The 21,222-nt window shown below is 25.0% G+C and overlaps 1 protein-coding gene across 1 annotated transcript; it reads left to right on the top strand.

Moving 5' to 3' along the window:
- Positions 1-17,878: 17,878 nt before the first annotated feature.
- MYB (R2R3MYB transcription factor 14) lies at positions 17,879-20,801 on the top strand. Its single transcript, NM_001247333.1, has 3 exons — positions 17,879-18,016; positions 18,604-18,733; positions 20,092-20,801. Exons 1-3 carry the CDS (start codon positions 17,884-17,886, stop codon positions 20,624-20,626), a joined length of 798 nt encoding a protein of 265 aa, NP_001234262.1. The 5' UTR covers positions 17,879-17,883; the 3' UTR covers positions 20,627-20,801.
- The last annotated feature ends 421 nt before the right edge of the window (positions 20,802-21,222 follow it).

Raw genomic sequence — 21,222 nt, 5'->3', positions numbered from 1 at the left:
TATATCAATTAATTTGATTTATTAGTTTGCCATTAAATATAATTTTCCCATTTTTTTAATACTATATCGTATCGTGCCCACCCCTAGGGTCAAGTAAAGTTAATTGGGCCTACTCTTTTGGTTATATGTGTTCTGTACTTATGCCACGTTATTGGACTTAATTTGATGAAAGCTGGGGATGGGCCAAGACCATTCTGTCCACAAACCTTAGGCCCATGTGTTTTCTTGGTTGTTCGAGTACATTTTTGGGATTTCCCTTAATTATGGACAAATTACGTAAATTAATACATTTTAAAAAATAATTACTGATTTTAGCAATATTTTTTGTTTATTACTATTTATAGTAATGCTTTGTTAAATATGTAATATGTATTAAAAGTGAATTATGTATGCAATATATATGAAATAAAATTATTTTTTTGAAATATATCATGTTTGTTTGGTTAAAAATTGTCACATTATATTATAAGTGTATTAAAATGTGTGATAAATGTATTATTCATCGTTAAAAATTGTATTATATTAGAATAATAAATTGTTCTTTGTAATATATATTAAATTTGTATTATAAATGAATTAAAAGTGATCAAGTGACAAAAAATATTATTACTATAAATGGTAAATATTTTTTACTTATAGTATATTTACGTAAGTTTCCTATTAATTATCAAAGTATGTTCATTTCATTTGAATGTATATGTATCTAATCTTACAACCTATGTAATCAAAAAAACTTTTGTATACGTTGATTGGGTGTATTTTATATTCTATTTTTGGTGGTATGCTTATCTTGTTATTAAACTTAAACTAGATGATTTGAGAACTCTGATTATAAATTAGTCAATATGAGTGTACTATTACTTGTTGCTAAGTGTATCTTCTATTCTAGATTTCAGAATTTAAGGTGTCTTAATAACAAAAACCTCCTTTTTAATTTATTTAAAAATATGCGTCATTACAAGATAGTTATGACCAGTTAGGAGTGATACAAATAAAGTCTTTTATGAAAGAACTTTTAAGTATAAATGGAGGTCTAAATAAATTAGCATAGACAACACAAATTTTACTAATTTAGGGTGTGTTTGGTACGAAGGGAAATGTTTTCCATAGAAAATATTTTTCTAGAAAACAGGTAGATTTTGGACTTATTTTCTCATGTTTGGTTGGTGCGCAGAAAAATATTTTTTGAAAATGATTTTTAGTGTTTAATTTATGAATGAAAAGTGTTTTTGAGGAACATCTTTTATTTTTACTAGAGTAGAAAATAATTTATGAAATTGAAAATATTTTTTAAAAATACTTTTTTTTGGGATAGTAGTGGTGGGGGTGTGGAGGGATAGTGGGGGTGGGGGCAGGGGGAGGGGGTAGAAGTAAAAAAATAAAAATTTGAAATTGATAGTATTTTTTAAAAGCAAAAATAATTTTTTGGAGGGTTGGGTTGGGGGTTGAGGGGGCTGGTGGGGGGGTGTGTAGGGGGAGGTAGGAGTTTAAAGATAAAAATTTAAAGTTCAAACCTATTTTTGAAAAGCAAAATTAATTTTTTGGAGAGGGTGGTTGGGGGGAGGGGAAGTGGTTAGGGATCGGGTGAAAAAATAAATTTTTGAAATTGATAAAATTGATGTTTTTCAAAAAAAAATTATTTTGAAATTGGAGGAGAGATTTGGAAAATGTTTTCCTTAATTTTTTAAGGGAAGTCATTTTCCTTAATTTTGAGGAAAATGAGTTGATTTGAAAAACATTTTCTAAAACTTTTGCCCCAACCAAACATGAGAAAATTGGAAAACATTTTTCAGAAAACATTTTCCTTCGTACCAAACACACTCTTAATACCTAATTATTTTCCTTATCGTCGATTTGCATAATTGGATAGTATCATATATTTCCCATCACAAATACATATATATGTCGCTTCTAGATACATGTAATCAAAATATAGAGTAGTCACTAGTAAGATACATATCACTAAGTCTAATAGTCTAACTAATTTATGGATGTAATTTAAAGCTATATATTGAGGTGAAAATCACACTTGCAATAACTTCGCCATATTCTGACAAATTTAAACCTTCAAACTCTGAAAAGAACTTCATCAAATCGTACCTTAAAATATAATAATCAAGAAAATAGAATTATGATCACTATTGCTAATATTTATATTTTATTAATCTAGACTTTTTTTTAGGGAGTGATGTATTTCCATGCATCTCAACTAAATTATGATAGAAAATTCTCAAGTAGTGAAATGCTTGGTAATTATTTGAATACATAGGAAATTAGTATAGATATGGTCATTTAGATAATTTGCCCAATAAATTAAAAAGAAACTATTTATTTCATAGAATAAAAAAATAAAATAAAAAACAAAAAAGATTTAAAAAATATTCTTAAACTATATAAAATAAAAATACTCTGATTTAATTGTTTTTGTTTTAAAAACCCCATGCCATCAATAATTTCATAAAAAAATGTCCTTATTATAGAAAGGAAAATTATGCGGCTAAGCAAACTTATACTATTTAATTACTCATTATAGCTATAGTTTGGTATAATTACTACTAGTGATTAACATTATTAATTAATTACGTGGGATGACATCGAGTTTGTATAATTAGTCACATTTGCACTAGGATATACAAATGCATATGTATAATATATAATTATTTAACCTATAAACATATACAATTCACCTCTCTCCCAGTCGCTGTCCTCTCTCGCTTGTCTCTCTCCTCTCTCGCTCGCTCTCTCCTCCCTCTCCAAATCTCGCTTGCCATATATTCAAATGCATATGTATAATATACAATTATATACATATAATATTCACCTCTCTCTGCCCTCTCTCGCTCGCCTCTCTCCTTCCTCTCTTGATCTTGCTCGCCTCTCTCCTCCATCTCCCAGTATCGCTCGCCTCTCTCCTTCCTCTCCCAATCTCTCTTGCCATATATACAAATATATATGTATAATATACAATTATCTAACCAATACACATATACAATTCACCTTTCTCCCACTCTTTTCCCCCTCTCTCTAGTCTCTCTCCTCTCTCCTCTCTCTCCCAGTCTGCTCACCTCTCTCCTCCATATAACATGTAGCTACGAATTGTAATTATCAAACTATAGCTATGGAGAGTAATTAGGTTATTTTTAAGTGGCTATATGTGAAAATTTCTCTTATGAAATACTACAATGAGTCCATTAAGATAGTGACAAAATTATGCAAACATCTACAATTATTGTTGGGCCTCGATCTGTCTCGACAAAGCAGCCCAACAATATATTTAGTGGCTATATTTGTCATTCGAAATGATAAATAACGACTTATACAAGAAGAAAATTTGATAAATGCAAATATTTTTGAAGAATTTGATTCCTCTCATCCCCTTTCTTTCATCATTGAATTAAACTAAAAAATTCTACTATTTGTTTATGGTGAAGTTTGAACAGTGCAACTGAAATTCAAGTTGCAAAATTCTCTAATTATAGTTTCTTTTATGACTGCTTCTCTTAAACAAAAAAAAAAAGGAAAAAAAGCTCAAATATTCCACTAAACTTTTAGAAAAGACTCATTTATGTCATCAGTTAAAAATATAACTTATTTATGTCATTACCGTTAAAGAAAAGACTCATTCATGCCATTATTTTTAACAGTTATTTTGCAAAACCATTTTTGATACGTGGGCCAATTATAATTCGTCCACGTCATCAATTCTTTTAATAAAAATTCATAATTCTGGAAAAAAAATTGAATTAATTTTATTTGATTTCTTTTATTAAATAAATTGATGACGTGACTGAATTATAATTGGTCATGTCATCAATTTTTTTAAATAAAAAAAATCTGAATAAAAATTGAATTATTTTTTTTGGATTTTTTTAATTAAAAAAATTGATCACGTGGCCGAATTATAATTGGTCACGTGTTAAAATGATTTTGCAAAATCACCGTTAAAAAATAATGGCATAAATTAACCCTTTTTTTAACGGTAATAACATAAATAAGCAAAATTTTTAACTAAAGACATAAATGAGTCTTTTTCTGAAAGTTTAATCGCATATTTGAGCCTTTAAAAAGATTGAGAAAAGTAGTACTAGTAGCAGTATTTAATTTGATAAGTCATTAGCAATGATTAATGGTTGATGACACTAATTGACTTTAAGAAAATTAAATCTGATCTTAGTGGAATATGACTTGGACAAAGGAAAAAGAGAGAGACGTATTATGTCAAGATTATACCGTAATTAATATTTAAGCTTACTTAACTATGCTAAAGTTGTTTTATGGACTTAAAATTCAAAGATAATGAAGGCACGTTACCGATCATAGTATATAGGAAAGTTTGTATAATCTTTTATTTCAATATTATTTATTTCTTATGAACAATTATTTTGAACTCGTCCACTAATTTCACTTAATTTTGAATTCTCGTATGGATAAAGAGTTAATATTTTCACATTATAAAAGCTAAAATTATCTAAATTACTTGTTTACTTATGTCACTTGAAATAGTAAATTAATCTCTCGATCGATACTTATAATTCACGCTATAATAATTTGATAGTTAATTACAAGGTGTAAATAATAAAAGAAAACTCAAGTGGGAACTATAAATTGATTAATTAGTTAAATTAACTTTCTTAATAATAATTAGATTTGGTTTGGAGTCTGGTTATCCATATTTATTGCCTAGGGTAGTTACATGATTGCTTGTATTGTACGCAGACTATTATATTGTTGGGATTTACTCGATGCGTACAAAGTGTTCATTCGAAGGACAAAAGTCATGACAAAATTTATAACAACGACAGATTATTCTCTGAAATCGAAATAAAATAAGAAAATAACTAGTGTGTAATTACTACATTTAGGTTCTCTCATATATTGAGCTTTCCTAGGGGCATCTAATGGCACAAAATGTGTACTTAAATTTTCTAAGTGATGTTTCTTAATCGATTATATTATATAATTATTTTTATTAATATTGAAAATTTGAGATTACGCATCTTATTGATCGTGTATAAATACAAAATACTTTATGCATCAAATATTATGTTTTATATTGCTTTGAGAGTTTGAACGCAAAATACTTCATATGCACGTGTTTTGAAAATATACATGACCAATTTTTCCTCAAACAGACCTAGGTTAAATGCAATTGTTTGCTTTGTTTTCACTCAATTTGACTTTGACTTTATTGTCTTCTATTGACATATTTTTCATTTGCAATAGCTTGTACGTAGTCTTATTTTAAAAGTTTTTATTTACATGAAGATATTAAGGTGAAAATAAATGAGACAAGGAAAATTGAGTTCATTTTATACATAGAAGACTTCTTTAGGTGTATTATTTTTATTTTATATTTAGTATTTAATAATATTATTAGAGTCTAATTAAATTTAGATTCGTATATTGCAATATTCATTTCTGGAAGAAGTGCTCCCAAGAAGATCTTTTCTCGAATCTAGAATTTTTAATTGAGAATAGAAAATTACAATACATCCCACTAGCAGTGGCGTAGTCAAAAATTTCACGAAGGGTCCAGCAATTGTATATGAGTATATTTGTTCTTTTGGATGAATGAGTACACTAGGAATTTTAAAAATTAAACTACGTAATATGCATGAAAATTGTGAAAAAATTACATAATATACATGAAAAAAATTAAAAACAAGGAAAAATTGAAAAAAAAGAGAGGCTTATAGCTACTGCTAACGGCTAACGAGATTTAAACTCTCATACGCTTAAATGCTTAACTCTTTCAAGGCACCTTAAACCATCAGGTTACATTACTTTGTTGTGTTTAAAGTGTCCAAAATATATTGTTTAATCACTTTATATATTTTTTACTTGTATACACGATATAATTTACCGACGAAGGATGTCCAATTATGTAACTACGCCCCTGCCCAATTATATTATATATACATGTAAAAATAATATATATATATATATATATATATCGAACTTCCTTCAACTACTTCGTATATCAATTTTTTCAAATTTTAAATTTCCTTATTGAAAATTTTAACCCCATCACACCACATTCCAAAAGTAGTGACTTTATTAGGTGTCATTGAAATATATACATGCCTTGACGATATATAACTTGTAATTTTTAACTTTATTTTAAACATAAACTCTCTACGCATTTCTTCAATTTAATTTCTAGATTCTGCAATAACGTACAGAATATACGTAGACATATATGCTCTCATTAAAAGATTAATTAATTATTAATCAAAAAGATTGTTTCTATCAGAACCATTAAATAAGTTCAGAAAGGGATAATATTCATTTCTTTATATAGTTTTTTATTCAAAGAAATGTCTTATTTTTTTCAAAAAGAATATTTTAAACTTTATTTTATAAAAGGGATTAATTATTAATCAAAAAGATTGTTTCCACCAGAACCATTAAATAAGCTCAAGGGATTATATTCATTTCTTTATGTAGTGTTTTATTCAAAGAGATGTCTTTTTTTTTTTCAAAAAAAATATTTTAAACTTTATTTTGTAAAAGGGAAGTATTGAAAAAGACACTCTTAGATTCAGGATATTCTTAAAAAAACACTAATTTACTTGACTAGCTCAAGTTAAATACATCCTCGATCTTATAATATGAGTGTAATACACTCCTAATTCTCGTCAAATTTAGAAGTGTTTTCAATACTTCTCTCGACTTTCTATAAAGATGTTTCTACAAGAGTTTGAGACCACTTGTTATGTCATATGGTAGATCGAGGGTATGTTTAACTTTTGATAGTCAAATAACGAGATGTTTTAAGTCTATTTATAATTTAGGGACGAAACTAATAATTGCACACAATTTTGAAACATTTTTTCAATACTTCTCTTTTTTTTTATAATCACCTGATATTTAATTTACTAGTCCGATATTTCCATCTATATGACCTATTTAAAAGGAAAAGTGCTAGTGATAATATTAACAAAAATTATATCCAAAATTTGAAATAGTGATTTCAAACAAAACAATTATTTAGATACGTGACGCTGAGAATACGTTATCGGATGTCATGTGTGTTGTTGAAAAGATTCAAGAAATATTATATTAATGAATATTTATTTGTTCGATAAGACTCTTGATTTTGAAAATAAAATAAAATAATCTGAAGCATGGTAATATATTGTTTTATTTATACTCCTATTTTTATTATAGTATAAGTATTCCTGTTAAATTACTTACTTCTAAAAAAAAGGAATATTTTTATTTATTCTTAATTAAATGCCTTAAAATAGAAAAACTTCATCCGATTACTTTACTTGTAGTCCTTTTTTAAAATTAGATGATCTAACATATTTATTATTTTAGAAAATTAAAATATAACTGAGTACATTTTTTCCCTTTTTTAATTTTGTCCCCAGTAAGTAATAACTATTTTTAATTGATCAAGTACTCTAGTATTGCGATTGTTTAATTATATTAATTCTCTGTTTTATTTATTTTTTATTGAAGTGAGATCAATACCATAAAAGGATTAAAGATAATAAATCAAAATAGGTAATTTTAAAGGGATGTGTAAACAAAAATATGATAAAGTAAAGTGATTCAAAAGCAAGTAACTTTCTATAAATGGTTATATAAAACTTCATTTAAATAAAGATAAAATTAGAAGAAATAATCAATATTTTCTTAATTTTGTGAAACATTACTTATTTGATAAGAAGGTGACAACTAATAAATTGTCACCTCTTTATAGAAAAACATATGAAGACAATTCTTTTTTTGATTTTTTATCTCTAATATTAATTACTTATTTTTTAATTTTTTTCGTTCAAAATATTATATTAACAGAAAGAAATAGTATAGATTGAATCGTGTGTAAAATAAAGTTGCTGCACAAACAGCACGCTGTCTTTGACTTAATTGGGTCAAAACACCTTTTTTTCTTTTTTTTCCCCAATAAATATGGAAGGGTGTAAATTATATACAATATAGTATAAAATTTATATACTATTTATCTAATTTAACTTGAATGTTCCATGTTATTAAATCATGTGCTATGTTACATGTAACTTAATCTAATAACGTACTTATGTAAATATGTGATATAATCAAGCATCTAGTCCGTAAGGAGTTTGAGAATTTTAAATTTTAAGATTCAAGAGAAAAATATTGCAAAACATGTTTCTTTTAAAGAGGAAAAGAGAAATTTTTATTGACAGTGAGAACTGAACTCACGAAACTAGTGTGAAAAATATTTTCATCACTCTTTATTACCACTGAATTGTCAATCAACTTTTTTAGGCGGTTCACATGTGTGTGTGTGTATATATATATATATATATATATATATATATATTCTTTTGACTAGTTTGTTTCAGAATTTCGATATTCATCTTAAGTCGATCAATAATTAAGAAATTTAAAGCTATTCTACATCAAGTTCTCTTCAATAACTCATTACAAATTTTATGAAGGACGTTCAAGAATAATGGTATATGGTGTACAATTTGGGGTTCAAACTCAAATATTTTTTATTGAAATAGACATTTATTACTATTGTACATCAAAGATATAACTTTTATTAAGAGTGTCCAACTTTAAATATATATCAAAAATATACGAACACTCTAAAATGGCTATAGCTACGCAGCGGCTATAATATATCTTTCTTTTTTGAAAAAGAAAAAAAGAAGAAAGAAGTAAAAAGAGGAAGACATGTAATGAAATGTATATTTGTAGAATGAGTCACTGTGATCGTGGAATATGAAACGGAAGTTTATTTGATAAATTAGAGTCTCATATATTATTTTACGATTTTACATATTTTATTGCTCCATAAAAAATAATTACAATTTGTTAGTTACAATACGAAAATATTCAATATATATGTGTGAGCCTATGCGTGTATATATCTTTTGTATATTATAATTACTGTAAAAAAAAACAAATATATGATATTTATATAGTAAAAGTTTCTATTCAAGTAAGTAGATAATGGTACATTTATAACATCATGACAATATCTAATAGACAAAACTTAATTATGTGAAATACATTCATTAATATTATTATTATTATTAGAGGTATAAACCATTTAAATATATAGGGACTATGAACTATGAAGAGTTATTTACGCTTTCATTAATATGAAATTAGAGGAAGCTTTTGCATCGTATTTTTATTCACTTGGTTTGTATATTGACGGAACGAAAGAATAATAAATCAAAAGAGATGCCGTCAAATAAAAGAACGAGGTGAAAAATAAAATTAGGTTTTAACGTGAATTTACAATCACTTATTATTTTACGAAAATATTGAAGAGTTAGGATTAGACTCATTACTTTATTTAAAAGTATAAATAAATAAAGAGTAATGCTAAATGGCCAGAAAAATTTGGCCATAATTTGGCCAGAAATGTAAAAAGACTAAAATATCCTTATTTTAAGTTTTATATTTATTTCCTTAATACTTTTCCCTCCGAACAAATTAACTTTTTTTTAATTCCCAAACTTCTTGAACTATTAAACATTAACTATTTGGCTGCCAAAAAAATTAAAATTGTTTTTTTTTTTGTGTGTGTAGTTCATCCAATTTATTATTAAAAATAAGTATTGTTAAGTTATTAAAAAAATGTATGCTTTAATTAAAAAAATATTTTGTAATTTTGTTTTTATACATTAATATTTTTTCATCATATAGCAAATTATGTTCTACATAAACCCCTCCCGAAACTCAATTTTGATCCTAAGGTGCCAAAGTATACCTTTAAAAAATTATTTTTTCGCTTAAAATAAACCTCTTTATTGAAAAAGACAATTAAATTTCTCACTAATAATTACTATAAATGACTATCTTATCTACTAAAGATTATACGTAATTATTTTATAATAATAAAAATTGTAAAAAAATATAGTAATTAAGCATAGATTAAAAATTAATTAAATTTTTCTTTAACTATAATCAACTAAATAGATAAGTCTATATAATGGATATATTTTGAGAGAAAAATTATATTGAAATTTTGATATTTTTAAAAATAATTGATGATAAGACATTCAAATCTTTGTCATGAATAACACATTATTTTTTATATTATAATCATTCCGCACAAGAATTAACATATATAGAAAATGTTGAAATTATTTCACTAATTTTAACAATGAATAAATAATTCTGTTACGCCAATAGTATTAATTAAGTGGATATTTCAAAACAAATGAATAAAAGATCACTCAATACCTACTTATCAATTTTTATACTTTAAAATAGATGTATTTTATGTATATATTAATTTACAATATTTTTAACGTGTATAAGTAAAGTATAACATAACTAGGATATATATGTTTTAAAAATTGTTTTCATTTAATGTAGAATTTTAATATTTCAATAACGACAATCAAATCTCAAAATACTTTCGAGTTGATAGACATCCGCCCATTATAAAAATACATAATTTAAATATAGTGATCAAATATGTAATTTAATTTTTTTTAAATATGTAGTTTAATTTTTAAACATGTTGTTGTAAATATGCAGTTTAATTTTTTAAAACATAATAACCAAACATAAACTTTAAATATGTATTTTTTCAATATTAATGTGTAGTTATCTTGGATTGTTGTTAAATAGGATCGACAATTATAAACCATATGATTTTTAGTTTTTCTTTAATGTGTTGTTGTCTATCAATTCTAATGTATTTTGAATTTTGTTTGTTATTATTAAATTATTTTACATTGTATATAAAAAAAAAGTATATATTTAAATAATTATTTTAACAGGTAATTTAAATTTATTTATATAATAAATGCAATAAAATTACTTAATTTTAAAAATTATTAATCAGTTCAAACAAATATTAATATGAAAGAAAAAAACAATATTGTGACTACAACTACATATACTTAATATTTTAGCATATCATTTAATAGCAAACATATTTTAATAAAATAACAAACAATACTAATAAAGAAAAATGTTTACGTGATGAAATCTAATTCATGTTAAATTTGTGTTGTCATTATCATCAGAGAACTATAAAGATGTTTTTCTTTCAATTTTTTTATTAAAGTTTATTTTGAAATCATAAAAAACTCTCTATATCCTTTTTATGTTATTAAAAAATTTCAATGAAGCACCATCAACGTTTTTATAAAAAAAATTATATGTCTCTAGTACAGAAATGATAAATAAAAAATAATTTTAATGAGTCTTTTTTGCATATGATATGATTCATATGTTATCGAAAATATGAAGATAATCACATAATAGAGAAAACATGATAGTAATTTTAGTTTTCTTCATATTTCGCTCACATAATTTTGAGTATAATTGGATAAAATATATTTTTATCATTAATATTTTTTCTAGAAAATCGGTGTGTAACAACTTCTTTGAATAAATAAGAGTAACTCTTTAGCCAACTCGGCCAATTTCATATTTTTATTTTTTATATAAATTTTTTTATATTTAAATTTAGATATAAATTATCTTTTCACGACTAAAAGTTATAAATTAAAATAGATAATTTACACCTTACTTCTCTTTTATACTTTAAAAAAAATTATCATTAAGAAATATAAAATGAAAAAAAGGAGGAAAACTGAATTACGTTTTTTTTGGTGAATTTTTTGGCTCCTTTCCCATGTTTAACTATGAAATCATCAATAATTAATTTTACTAATTATTTTTAATGTCTTGAAAATATAATTGAATAATATATTTAATATTTAAGTTAAAGAGCAAAAAATATCTAAAAGTAAATTATATTATAGTGTAAATATATCATTTTGTCATTCTGGCCTATGGCCAAATTTATCTGGCCAGAAGAATTTTTCCATAAATAAAATATTAGGAGGTTTCATGGAATTGAGCAGACACTAAAAAAAAAGTAGGGTGTCTTTTCACTTTATTATAGGATTCTCTATGAATCTCAAGAGAATTAAACTTCATTTTCATACAGAAACCTTTTAAACATAGTGGAAATCCATGAACTTCATAATCTTATTATATTGTAACTGATTTTGCCCACTTTAAAATTAAATATAATATCCTTTTCCACTTTTAATTTAATCTTTTTATATTGTTTGGACTTAGGAGTATCACTATAATATCGAGGGAAAAGATCAAAAGATAATCATTGTATCTTTGTGTAGATATCTTGTCAACATGTCGTGCAAAGAATTAAAGATTTTGAAGAAATCAAAATGAAAACAATGTCACAACAACCTAAGTTTATGACAGAGAATTAATCGAATAAATAAACATATATTAGTTAATTAATTAATATAATTATAGTTTAATTAAATTATTATTCGCCACAAACTTATAATCATTATTATGTGGCTCATGTCGAGAATTTGTATGATTCGATATCTAATTATATAATTTTGTACCTACTTGTATAAATCTAGAATTTTTCTAATTGTATGAATTCAGAATTTGGATATGCTTACTCTAACTTGTATATAATTATCTTGTTAATACATTTAATTTGTATAAGTTCTGAAAAGTTCCTAAATGTATAAATACATAACTTGTATAGACTCACCCTGTTTGTAGATCGACAAGTTGGCGAATTATACAACGACAAGGGAATTATGCAAAATGAAATACTCATAGCAAACGAACTATAGTTATGGAGTGTAATTAGATAAATTGAAACTAAGAAGACTAATTAAATTTAGTCTCTTTGCTATCTATAAAATTTTCTCTTTTTTATCATAATTCTTCTCTCAATTTCATATTATTTGATCCTCATATAAAAAATTAATATTTCAATTTAATTGTTTAAATTTATAAAATCAAGAGATTTTATATATTTTTTGTTTTTACCTATTAAATACTCTAACTACATAAAGTAGTGTGTAGTCAAATATAAAGTTCCAAAGCACCATTAATAAGATTAGTTTAGTAAAATATACCTTAGCAAATAAAATTTAAAAGTCATATCAGATCAAGCGATCAACATGAGTCAAGTAATATAAAATGGATGAATAATATATTTGACCTCGTAAAATTATTTCTTTTTTTCCCCATTTCAGTAGGATTTAACTCAAAATCGTGCATGTGAATTTGTTATCTATGTTGTATAAGAATATAAGTTTCTCTATTTTTAATTTGAGTATCATAGATTTCTCTAAACTAAGCTTATAATTAACGTATAGTAGTTCGACCATTTTTCTTCTTGAGACATCTTCACTAGGCACTAGCTTATCAACCTAGAAGTTCATCTCCAATTATATTATATTAATTTTCTATCAAGAGCAGAATTAATTTTTTTTTTATAAGAGAATTTAAAATCTGAAGAAGTAAATATACAAATTAATCGAGAAAGTTCAACATCTATTATTTATATATAAAAATAGTTTAATCATATATAAATAATAATATCTTTTACTGAAAAAGATTCGAACAAACCCCTAATTTTCCCATTTTTGTTACCACTTAAGTTTATATTATGATACGCATAGTCCGTTTTGATCATGACACCATAATTTTCAAGTTCATTGGCCTATTTGAATTGGTGGGGTGTTTTTATTGGACATTAATTTTTATTGCTTTGTGATCCTATTTTGGTTGAAGATTTGAAAATACATATATTTGTTTTTGACATTTTGAACCCACTAAATAATATTTAAGTATACAAAATGTCAACAAATGTGAACTACTTTGGTCTTTTCCCTCTTGGACTTAGTGTTCCCAAAAGATGGACAATTAAATAAACAGAAAAAAAAAAAGTAAAATGTGAGAAAAAGTATAAAGACACTTTCCGCCATTTAATGGCCTTCTTTCTTATGATTTACAATAATTCTCCCTTTAATTTGTCCTTTAACCTATGCTTTTCCCCACTTTTAATAGTTGCTTTTTCCCCCTTGATATCGACATTTCAAGTTGATAGCGTTTTAAAAAAAAATATAATATGATGCAATAATTAAAATTATTTAAATTTAAGTTTTGGATTGAACAATTCTTTTATGAAAAGCATTTTTCTTCGAATGAAGCTTGCAAATCTGATATAATCATATTTTTAATAAATATCGAACATCGAATATTCTTTTTTTAAAAAAGGACAAATAATGATAGTCAAATTAAGTTTAGGTAGATTATCAGTCTGCTTATTTGTTCTATTTTGATATACATAAATTAGGTCATTCTAAATTCATCTGCAGTCTTAATTAAAAGCGGACCTACCATAAATTTAGAGGGTTATTGACAATATAAATAATAATTTTAATAGCTATTGTAGTTTAAATTTTTATGTTATATGGCTTAATGAATTAATACATTTGATCTTCATTTAATTAAATATATAATTTTAGTCTTAAAGTTAATGGATATTAAAATCTTTTGATTAAGAACACATAGTGTTTGATAGATTTTACACAAGTAAAAAGTTGGAGGCAAAATAATGCAATATCATTGTTAAATAGACGTGTGCTCAAATTAATTTATTTTTATACTTTGAGGGTGAAGTACGAGCATGCACAATCAATTGTAAAGCCAATAACAATTTTTCTTAAACACAAACACCATAAAACAGAGAAATATATTGTCACAGTAAAGATGTAAGATATTCATAATATATATATATATATATATATATATATATATATATATATATTGTTGATTTGACATGTTTAATATATTTAAATAACTTTAGTTTATTTTAACCTGATCAAATTTAATTTAATGTATTTATACACGCCTTGAGTCATCATTAAATTTTAAATGTACAACTAACTAGCAATATTTTTAGCCCGATTCAAACGTTGAGTCGAATTTTTTTTTTTAGCACTCAATTAGTGAGTAATTTTTTTTTCATAAAACATCATTCAACTTTTTTTTTTTAACTTCAAAATTACTCAACCATAAAAATTTCACTTAGAAAATCGTAACCTATTGCTCAAGGGCATATTTAGGAGGGAATGAAAAGTGTTTACCTAATTCCCTTGATTAAAAAAAATTATATTATATATAAAATATTATTTTCTACTTAAATATATATACGTATATAATCAAATCTCTTAATTATACAAGATTAATTCAAGATAAAATTAATAATTCAGAGGATTCAAAATTCACCTAGATTCTCAGTTCGAAGTCTAGGCACCTCATTATTTTTTTTTTTAACCAAGTGATTATATGTTTTCTGATACCAAAGGAAAAGGTATATAAAAGACAAGATATGTGTAAATATACTATAAAATAAATATAAAAAAAACAAAAAAAGAAATTAAATTAATGTACTTTTAAAATTTAACAAATCTGATTAATTTATGCACAACATATCTCTTGCATTAATTATTTAGTCTATGTATTAATTTAAAAGGGTTTAATCTTCTTAGGTAGAAGTGAATAAATCACATGGATTGACCCTGATTACTCCACGTCCTTTATGGTCTATTATATTAAAATTATGTGATCAACTTGGAGTCATATAGATCCATTTTCTTGAAATTCACAAAAAGAAATTTTATGAAAAGTTTTGTAAATTTTTTTTTCTATTTTTATTTATTTTTATTTAGCATTTATTTATAAAAAAAATAGATTTTTATTTTTAATTATTATTTTTAAAAGAGCAATTATTTTATTTCATATTTTATTCTTAGCATTAAATACTATTGTTTAAATGAATACTTTGTAATCTATTCTTTTGTTGTCGTGGACTTTTACCCTCCTCAAAGTTTCATAAAAATACCGATTATTAAGGCTGAATGGAAAAATGATTTTTTAGTCTTTTTTTAAAAAAATATTTAAATAAGATATTCTTATTTTTAAATTTTTTTAAAAAATATTTTTTTCTATTCAAATTATAAGTGATCAAGAGATTTCATTTTGTTTCTTAAATCGTATCTATATATAAAATAATAAGTTCAGATATTTATCTTTATATGTTACATTATTTTCAATTAATACCCCCGAAGCTTTGTATTTTACTCTAGACCTGAGATGCTCCTGTCTTGTTATGAATATTTTCAGACTTTTTTTTGCAGTTTGTTCATAATTTAATTTTTCAGATGTATTCAAATGCAGATTTGAGTAGCATTTTTTATTGTGTAAGTTTGTCAATAGCCATAAGACAATATGGTTCATTTTTTTATTGCTTAAATTATATTTTTTGTAGTAGTTTAATCCACAACAAATAATAATTTGAGAAAATCAAATTAATTCAATAATTAATATTGATTTTATTTGTTTGGTGTCCACTTATGGAATAATTATGTGTCTACCACGTATACTTACATAACAAAACCATATATAATGATAAAAGTAATCTAAAAATAATAAATATGACATTTTTACATTTCTGAATTATCTTATTAGAAATCATGATGATTTTGCCACTATAGTAAGCATATATTAATTATTTTTTTCTCCCTTGAAATAGAGATATCCAATTTCTTTATGCTCACACTATTTTTATTTTTATTAGAGAGAGAAGATCCAAGTTGGTCTCAGTTTTAGAAATAATACAAATGCTGGCATTGGACCAGTCGCTTAAATTTATTTATTGCTTTTAAAAAAGTATCAAATTTCTAAGAACATGTTTGGACAGTACTCGCTGGTCTTAATTTACGTGAGTTAATTTAATTTGATATGAAATTAAAATTAAATATTTTTTTTGTTTTAAAAAGAATTATTTAATTTGATTTGGAACGGAGTTTAAGAAAAGAAAGAAGACTTATTAATCTTGTGGTTCTAAATTAAAGTTATGTCAAATGTACCAAAACACTATTTAATCTTGTGATCTTAAACATGTCACGTGAAAAGTTAAAGTTAAGGTGTTGCCAAAAAAAGAAAAGGGACATTCTTTATGAAACAAACTAAAAGGGAAATAGGACATACTTTTTGAAATGGATGGAGTAATTTTTTAAGATTTTTAGTTTAAATAACACATATATATTTGTGTGTCTATAAATCTTTTTATTGAAGATAAATTAGCATTTTAAAATTAAAGTGTTACTAAATATTGAAATATAAGATTCTTTTGAAATGACTAAAAAAGAAATTAAGTCATATAAATTAGAATTGGAGTATGATTTATAAGTAAACAAAAAAATCATAAATTAAAATCTCTAACTTGTGATTTTTTGATTCATTTTGGATGAACAAATAAGTGCTTAAAAATATTTTTCCTTCCGACCCAAACATTACAATAATACTTAAATAACACATTTTAACTTTAAGGGTTGTTTTATTGCGAACGAGTTATTATGAAATTAATAATCATAGAATAATTTATTTTATCAGATGTATGAGATAATTTAAATCATCATTATGGTATAAATTTTCTGATAATAATCTAAGAATTATTCAATACCTCCAACCAGACGCTCAGTAAAATAAAGGGAAAATACACAAGTACCACTTCAATCTATACCCGAAATTCCAGAGACACACTTATATTACACTAAGATCCTATTACCTCATTGAACTTATTTTATAAGTAATTTTCAACCCCTTTTCGATCTACGTGATACTAGCCTGAAAAAAAATCAATCAGCGTTGGACCCACAAGATAGTGCCACTTAGGCCGAAAAGGAAAAAGATTATTAATAAAATAAGTTCAAGGGGGTAATAAGACCTTAGTATAGTATAAATGTGTCTCTGAGATTTCGGGCATAGATTAAGAGATACTTCTACATTATCCCTAAAATAAACTCACATTTTATTTTAAGATAGTATTATACCTTATATTTTACGCCAAACCAAACGACTTTTTAACATGCTAATTACAAGCATAAATACCCATCCCCATCCATTCTCTCTGCTGCTCTTGAGCTTTTTTGGCATTTCATTTTGTAAGAAAAAAGAGTGGAGGGGCTAAAAAAGTATAGCGATACACAAAAATTATATTAGAAAAAAGATCAAAAAAATTGACAAGAGCAATAAGAAAATCAAATTAAAAAAAAAAAAAAGATGGGTAGAGCTCCTTGTTGTGAGAAAATGGGATTGAAGAAAGGTCCATGGACTCCTCAAGAAGACAATATTCTCATATCTTACATTCAAAATAATGGACATTCCAATTGGCGTGCCCTTCCTAAACTTGCTGGTAATTTTGCTCTACAAATCTATATTTTTTTCATATCATTTCTCGAATTTTAATCTGAGATCTCTGATTAAACACGAGAGATTATATCTAATATCATCTGAACTTGTTTTAGAGTAGAAATCATGATTTGATCAATTGAACTACAAAATCGTCGTAAAGACAATTTTAAGTTAGCATTTGATTATAAATTTTAAAATTATTCATGAATATTTGTTTCATCTTCAAATATTTTTAAGTTCCCAAAAACTGATTCGAACTAGTTTTGGTTTTTTCGAGAATTTTCACTTAACAAAATTATATTTTTTTCCCAAATAAATTACTTAAATTTTTAACTTTCTACGTTAAAATTTATGATCAGATTTAATCGATTTCTAAAGCATTAATTCTTATCTCTTGGATTGAACTTTTCTTGAGATGTTAATTTTTAACACGTGAAACATGTCATCTTTTATTTGGTTATTTCCTTTTTTTCTTTTTTCTTTTACTTGTGAAAGGACATTTTTTATTTATTGAAAAATAAAATTACTGGGGATTATTATAAAGTGTAATTAATTTTTTTTTTATTCTTTTTTTTTTTGATTATTTAGGACTATTGAGATGCGGAAAGAGTTGCAGATTGCGATGGACTAATTATTTGCGTCCAGATATAAAGAGAGGAAATTTCACCAAAGAAGAAGAAGACACTATAATCAAGCTTCATGAAAATCTTGGCAATAGGTCAGTATTTTTTTCTTAAAAAATAAAATTTAATTGCAACTAAAAAATAAAAATAAGAATTAGTTAAGAATTTAATCACTAGTCAATTTCTAATAGGCTTGTGGCTGCCAATTTTGTTTAATAATTCACGGTAAATTATAAATTTCGTGATACTGATACTATCTTTAAATTATAGTAATATAAACTTTCACTAGATATGTTATTATTATTGTTAATTAATTACGGAGTGTTGATCACATCTAATAATGCGTGCCTAGAGTCGTGATAAAAATTAGTATATTAAAATAAAAACACATTTTCCTTTTATTATTATATTTGAAAGGAAATATATACCTTAGCTTGTGAATTATTTATTTGCAAAATTTTTTGTCTTTATATTCAGGAAATATAATACTTTTTGAGAATTGAAAAGGAAAGATTTATATTAAGCCAAAATAACACTTATTTTATTTTATTTGTCATTTTGTTTCTACCAATGAATAAATTAAATAAATATTATAAATAGAGAGGGGGAAAAGATTCTCTTAGACAAATTGGTAATTAAAATATCTCTAATAATTAATGTCATTTGCCAATCTACACATCTGAATGAAGAAAATCTATGCATATGGCTAATATCTCCTTTGATTTTAGTGACACTATAATTAAAGTTTTTGCACTATGTCATGTTTGTCCACTTCTCTCAATCTACAAATAATTTAACTTAATTACAATTGATAATTTTATTTTAAAATGTTACAATACCAATGTATTTTAATAAGAGAAAATCGATAATATATAAATGGCTATTGGTTTAAGTGCACCTAGGTAATAGCTTTTGCTTAGAACTATTGTATATGTATTTTTTTTAAAAAAAGCACTAAATATAATTTATAAATATAGCTGAGTTAGTGCAACACATGACTAATATCCTAAGGATATAGATTGATTCCTTGTCAATATTTTCTAGTAGAATTAATTGCATCGTTACTTGACTTACCTAATGCAATTAATCTCTGGCATAGTTTATAAGCTACTAGATAGAAGGAGAAAATAATTATATATTTAAAGGATATCGACTATAGATTTTTTAGAGGTTTCAAAAGAAATTACTTAATATAGATGTATAAATATTTGATTGAAAAAAAAATCTTAGTTATTATGTGGATTAACTTGGATCACTATAGGATTCCAAAAATTTCAATTTCAAAATTCGTTTTTGACTTTATGTTAAAACTTGTATTGTTACAGAAGTTCATAAATTTTAAATTTTTGAACCAGTCTTTAATTTTAATGTGTTGTTATAGATAATGTACCTCTTTTGTTTCAACGTTATATGTTGACCTCTTTCTGATAAAATTTTTTCCCGAAATAAGCAGATGGTCCGCAATAGCAGCAAGATTACCAGGACGAACAGATAATGAAATAAAAAACATTTGGCACACCAACTTGAAGAAAAAACTCAAGAATTATCAGCCTTGTCAAAATTCCAAAAGACACTCCAAGACTAGTCATGTTTCCAACAAGGGTCCTACAACTTCTGAATCCTCCAATAACTCTGATCTTAGTACAAGTACTAAACAACACATTAAGATTGCACCTAACTCACCACAACTTTCATCTAGTGAAATGTCAAGTGTGACGTTAGTTGTTGATGATAATCAGATGGTGATTATAAAGGAAGAAAAAATCGAGTCATCATCGTCGGAGTATTTTCCAAAGATCGATGAGAGTTTCTGGGCAGATGAATTATCGACGGAGAATAATATGATTATTGGTCATGATCAAGAAATACAAGTGAGGGAAGAAAATGTAGACATATTTACTACTAGTTCAAAAATGGAGGAGGACATGGACTTTTGGTACAATGTTTTCATAAAGACAGGGGATTTGCCAGAATTACCAGAATTTTGAGGGGTCTATTTTGATTATTATGTAAATTTTGAGATTAATTAGTGGTATTTCTAGCTAATAGTTTTTTCTTTTTTCTTTTAGGAATTTTTGGAGTTGGCAAGTTTGAAATTTCATGTTTGTTTAATCTTGACTATTATTTAGAGTGGACCCCAAAAAAATAAAAAAATAATTCCAAGTTGGGACCATTAGCTAGGATATTTTAATTTTGAGGTTATTTTAAACTTCTCTTTTACTTAGTGGAGGGCTAATTACAGTAATTAGCAAAGGAAGATCACATTTTAGAGAAGTACTCTTCCGTTGTCACAGTCACTTTTCGTTTTTCTAGAGTCAAACAGTTTAAATTTGCATCGATATTTACAAATGAAATCTTCAAATCTTTTGAAATGAAATTTATATTTTTATAAACTACATTTAAGATATTATAAGACATAATAACTGATAATTTAAAATATTTAAAAGATGAATAAAAAATTTATAACCACAAATAAAATTATTTAAATCTCAAAATTTAAAAAATATTGCATAAATTTAAACGGAGAGAGTACTTGTTTAAAAACTATTAGTACTAAAAATAAAGTTTTTTTATCACCGCAAAT

Source organism: Solanum lycopersicum, chromosome 6 (genome assembly GCF_036512215.1).
Source record: "Solanum lycopersicum chromosome 6, SLM_r2.1".
Classification (NCBI taxonomy): Eukaryota; Viridiplantae; Streptophyta; class Magnoliopsida; order Solanales; family Solanaceae; genus Solanum; species Solanum lycopersicum.
Note: the sequence above shows the minus strand (reverse complement) of the source record. Positions and strands in the feature narration are given on the sequence as shown.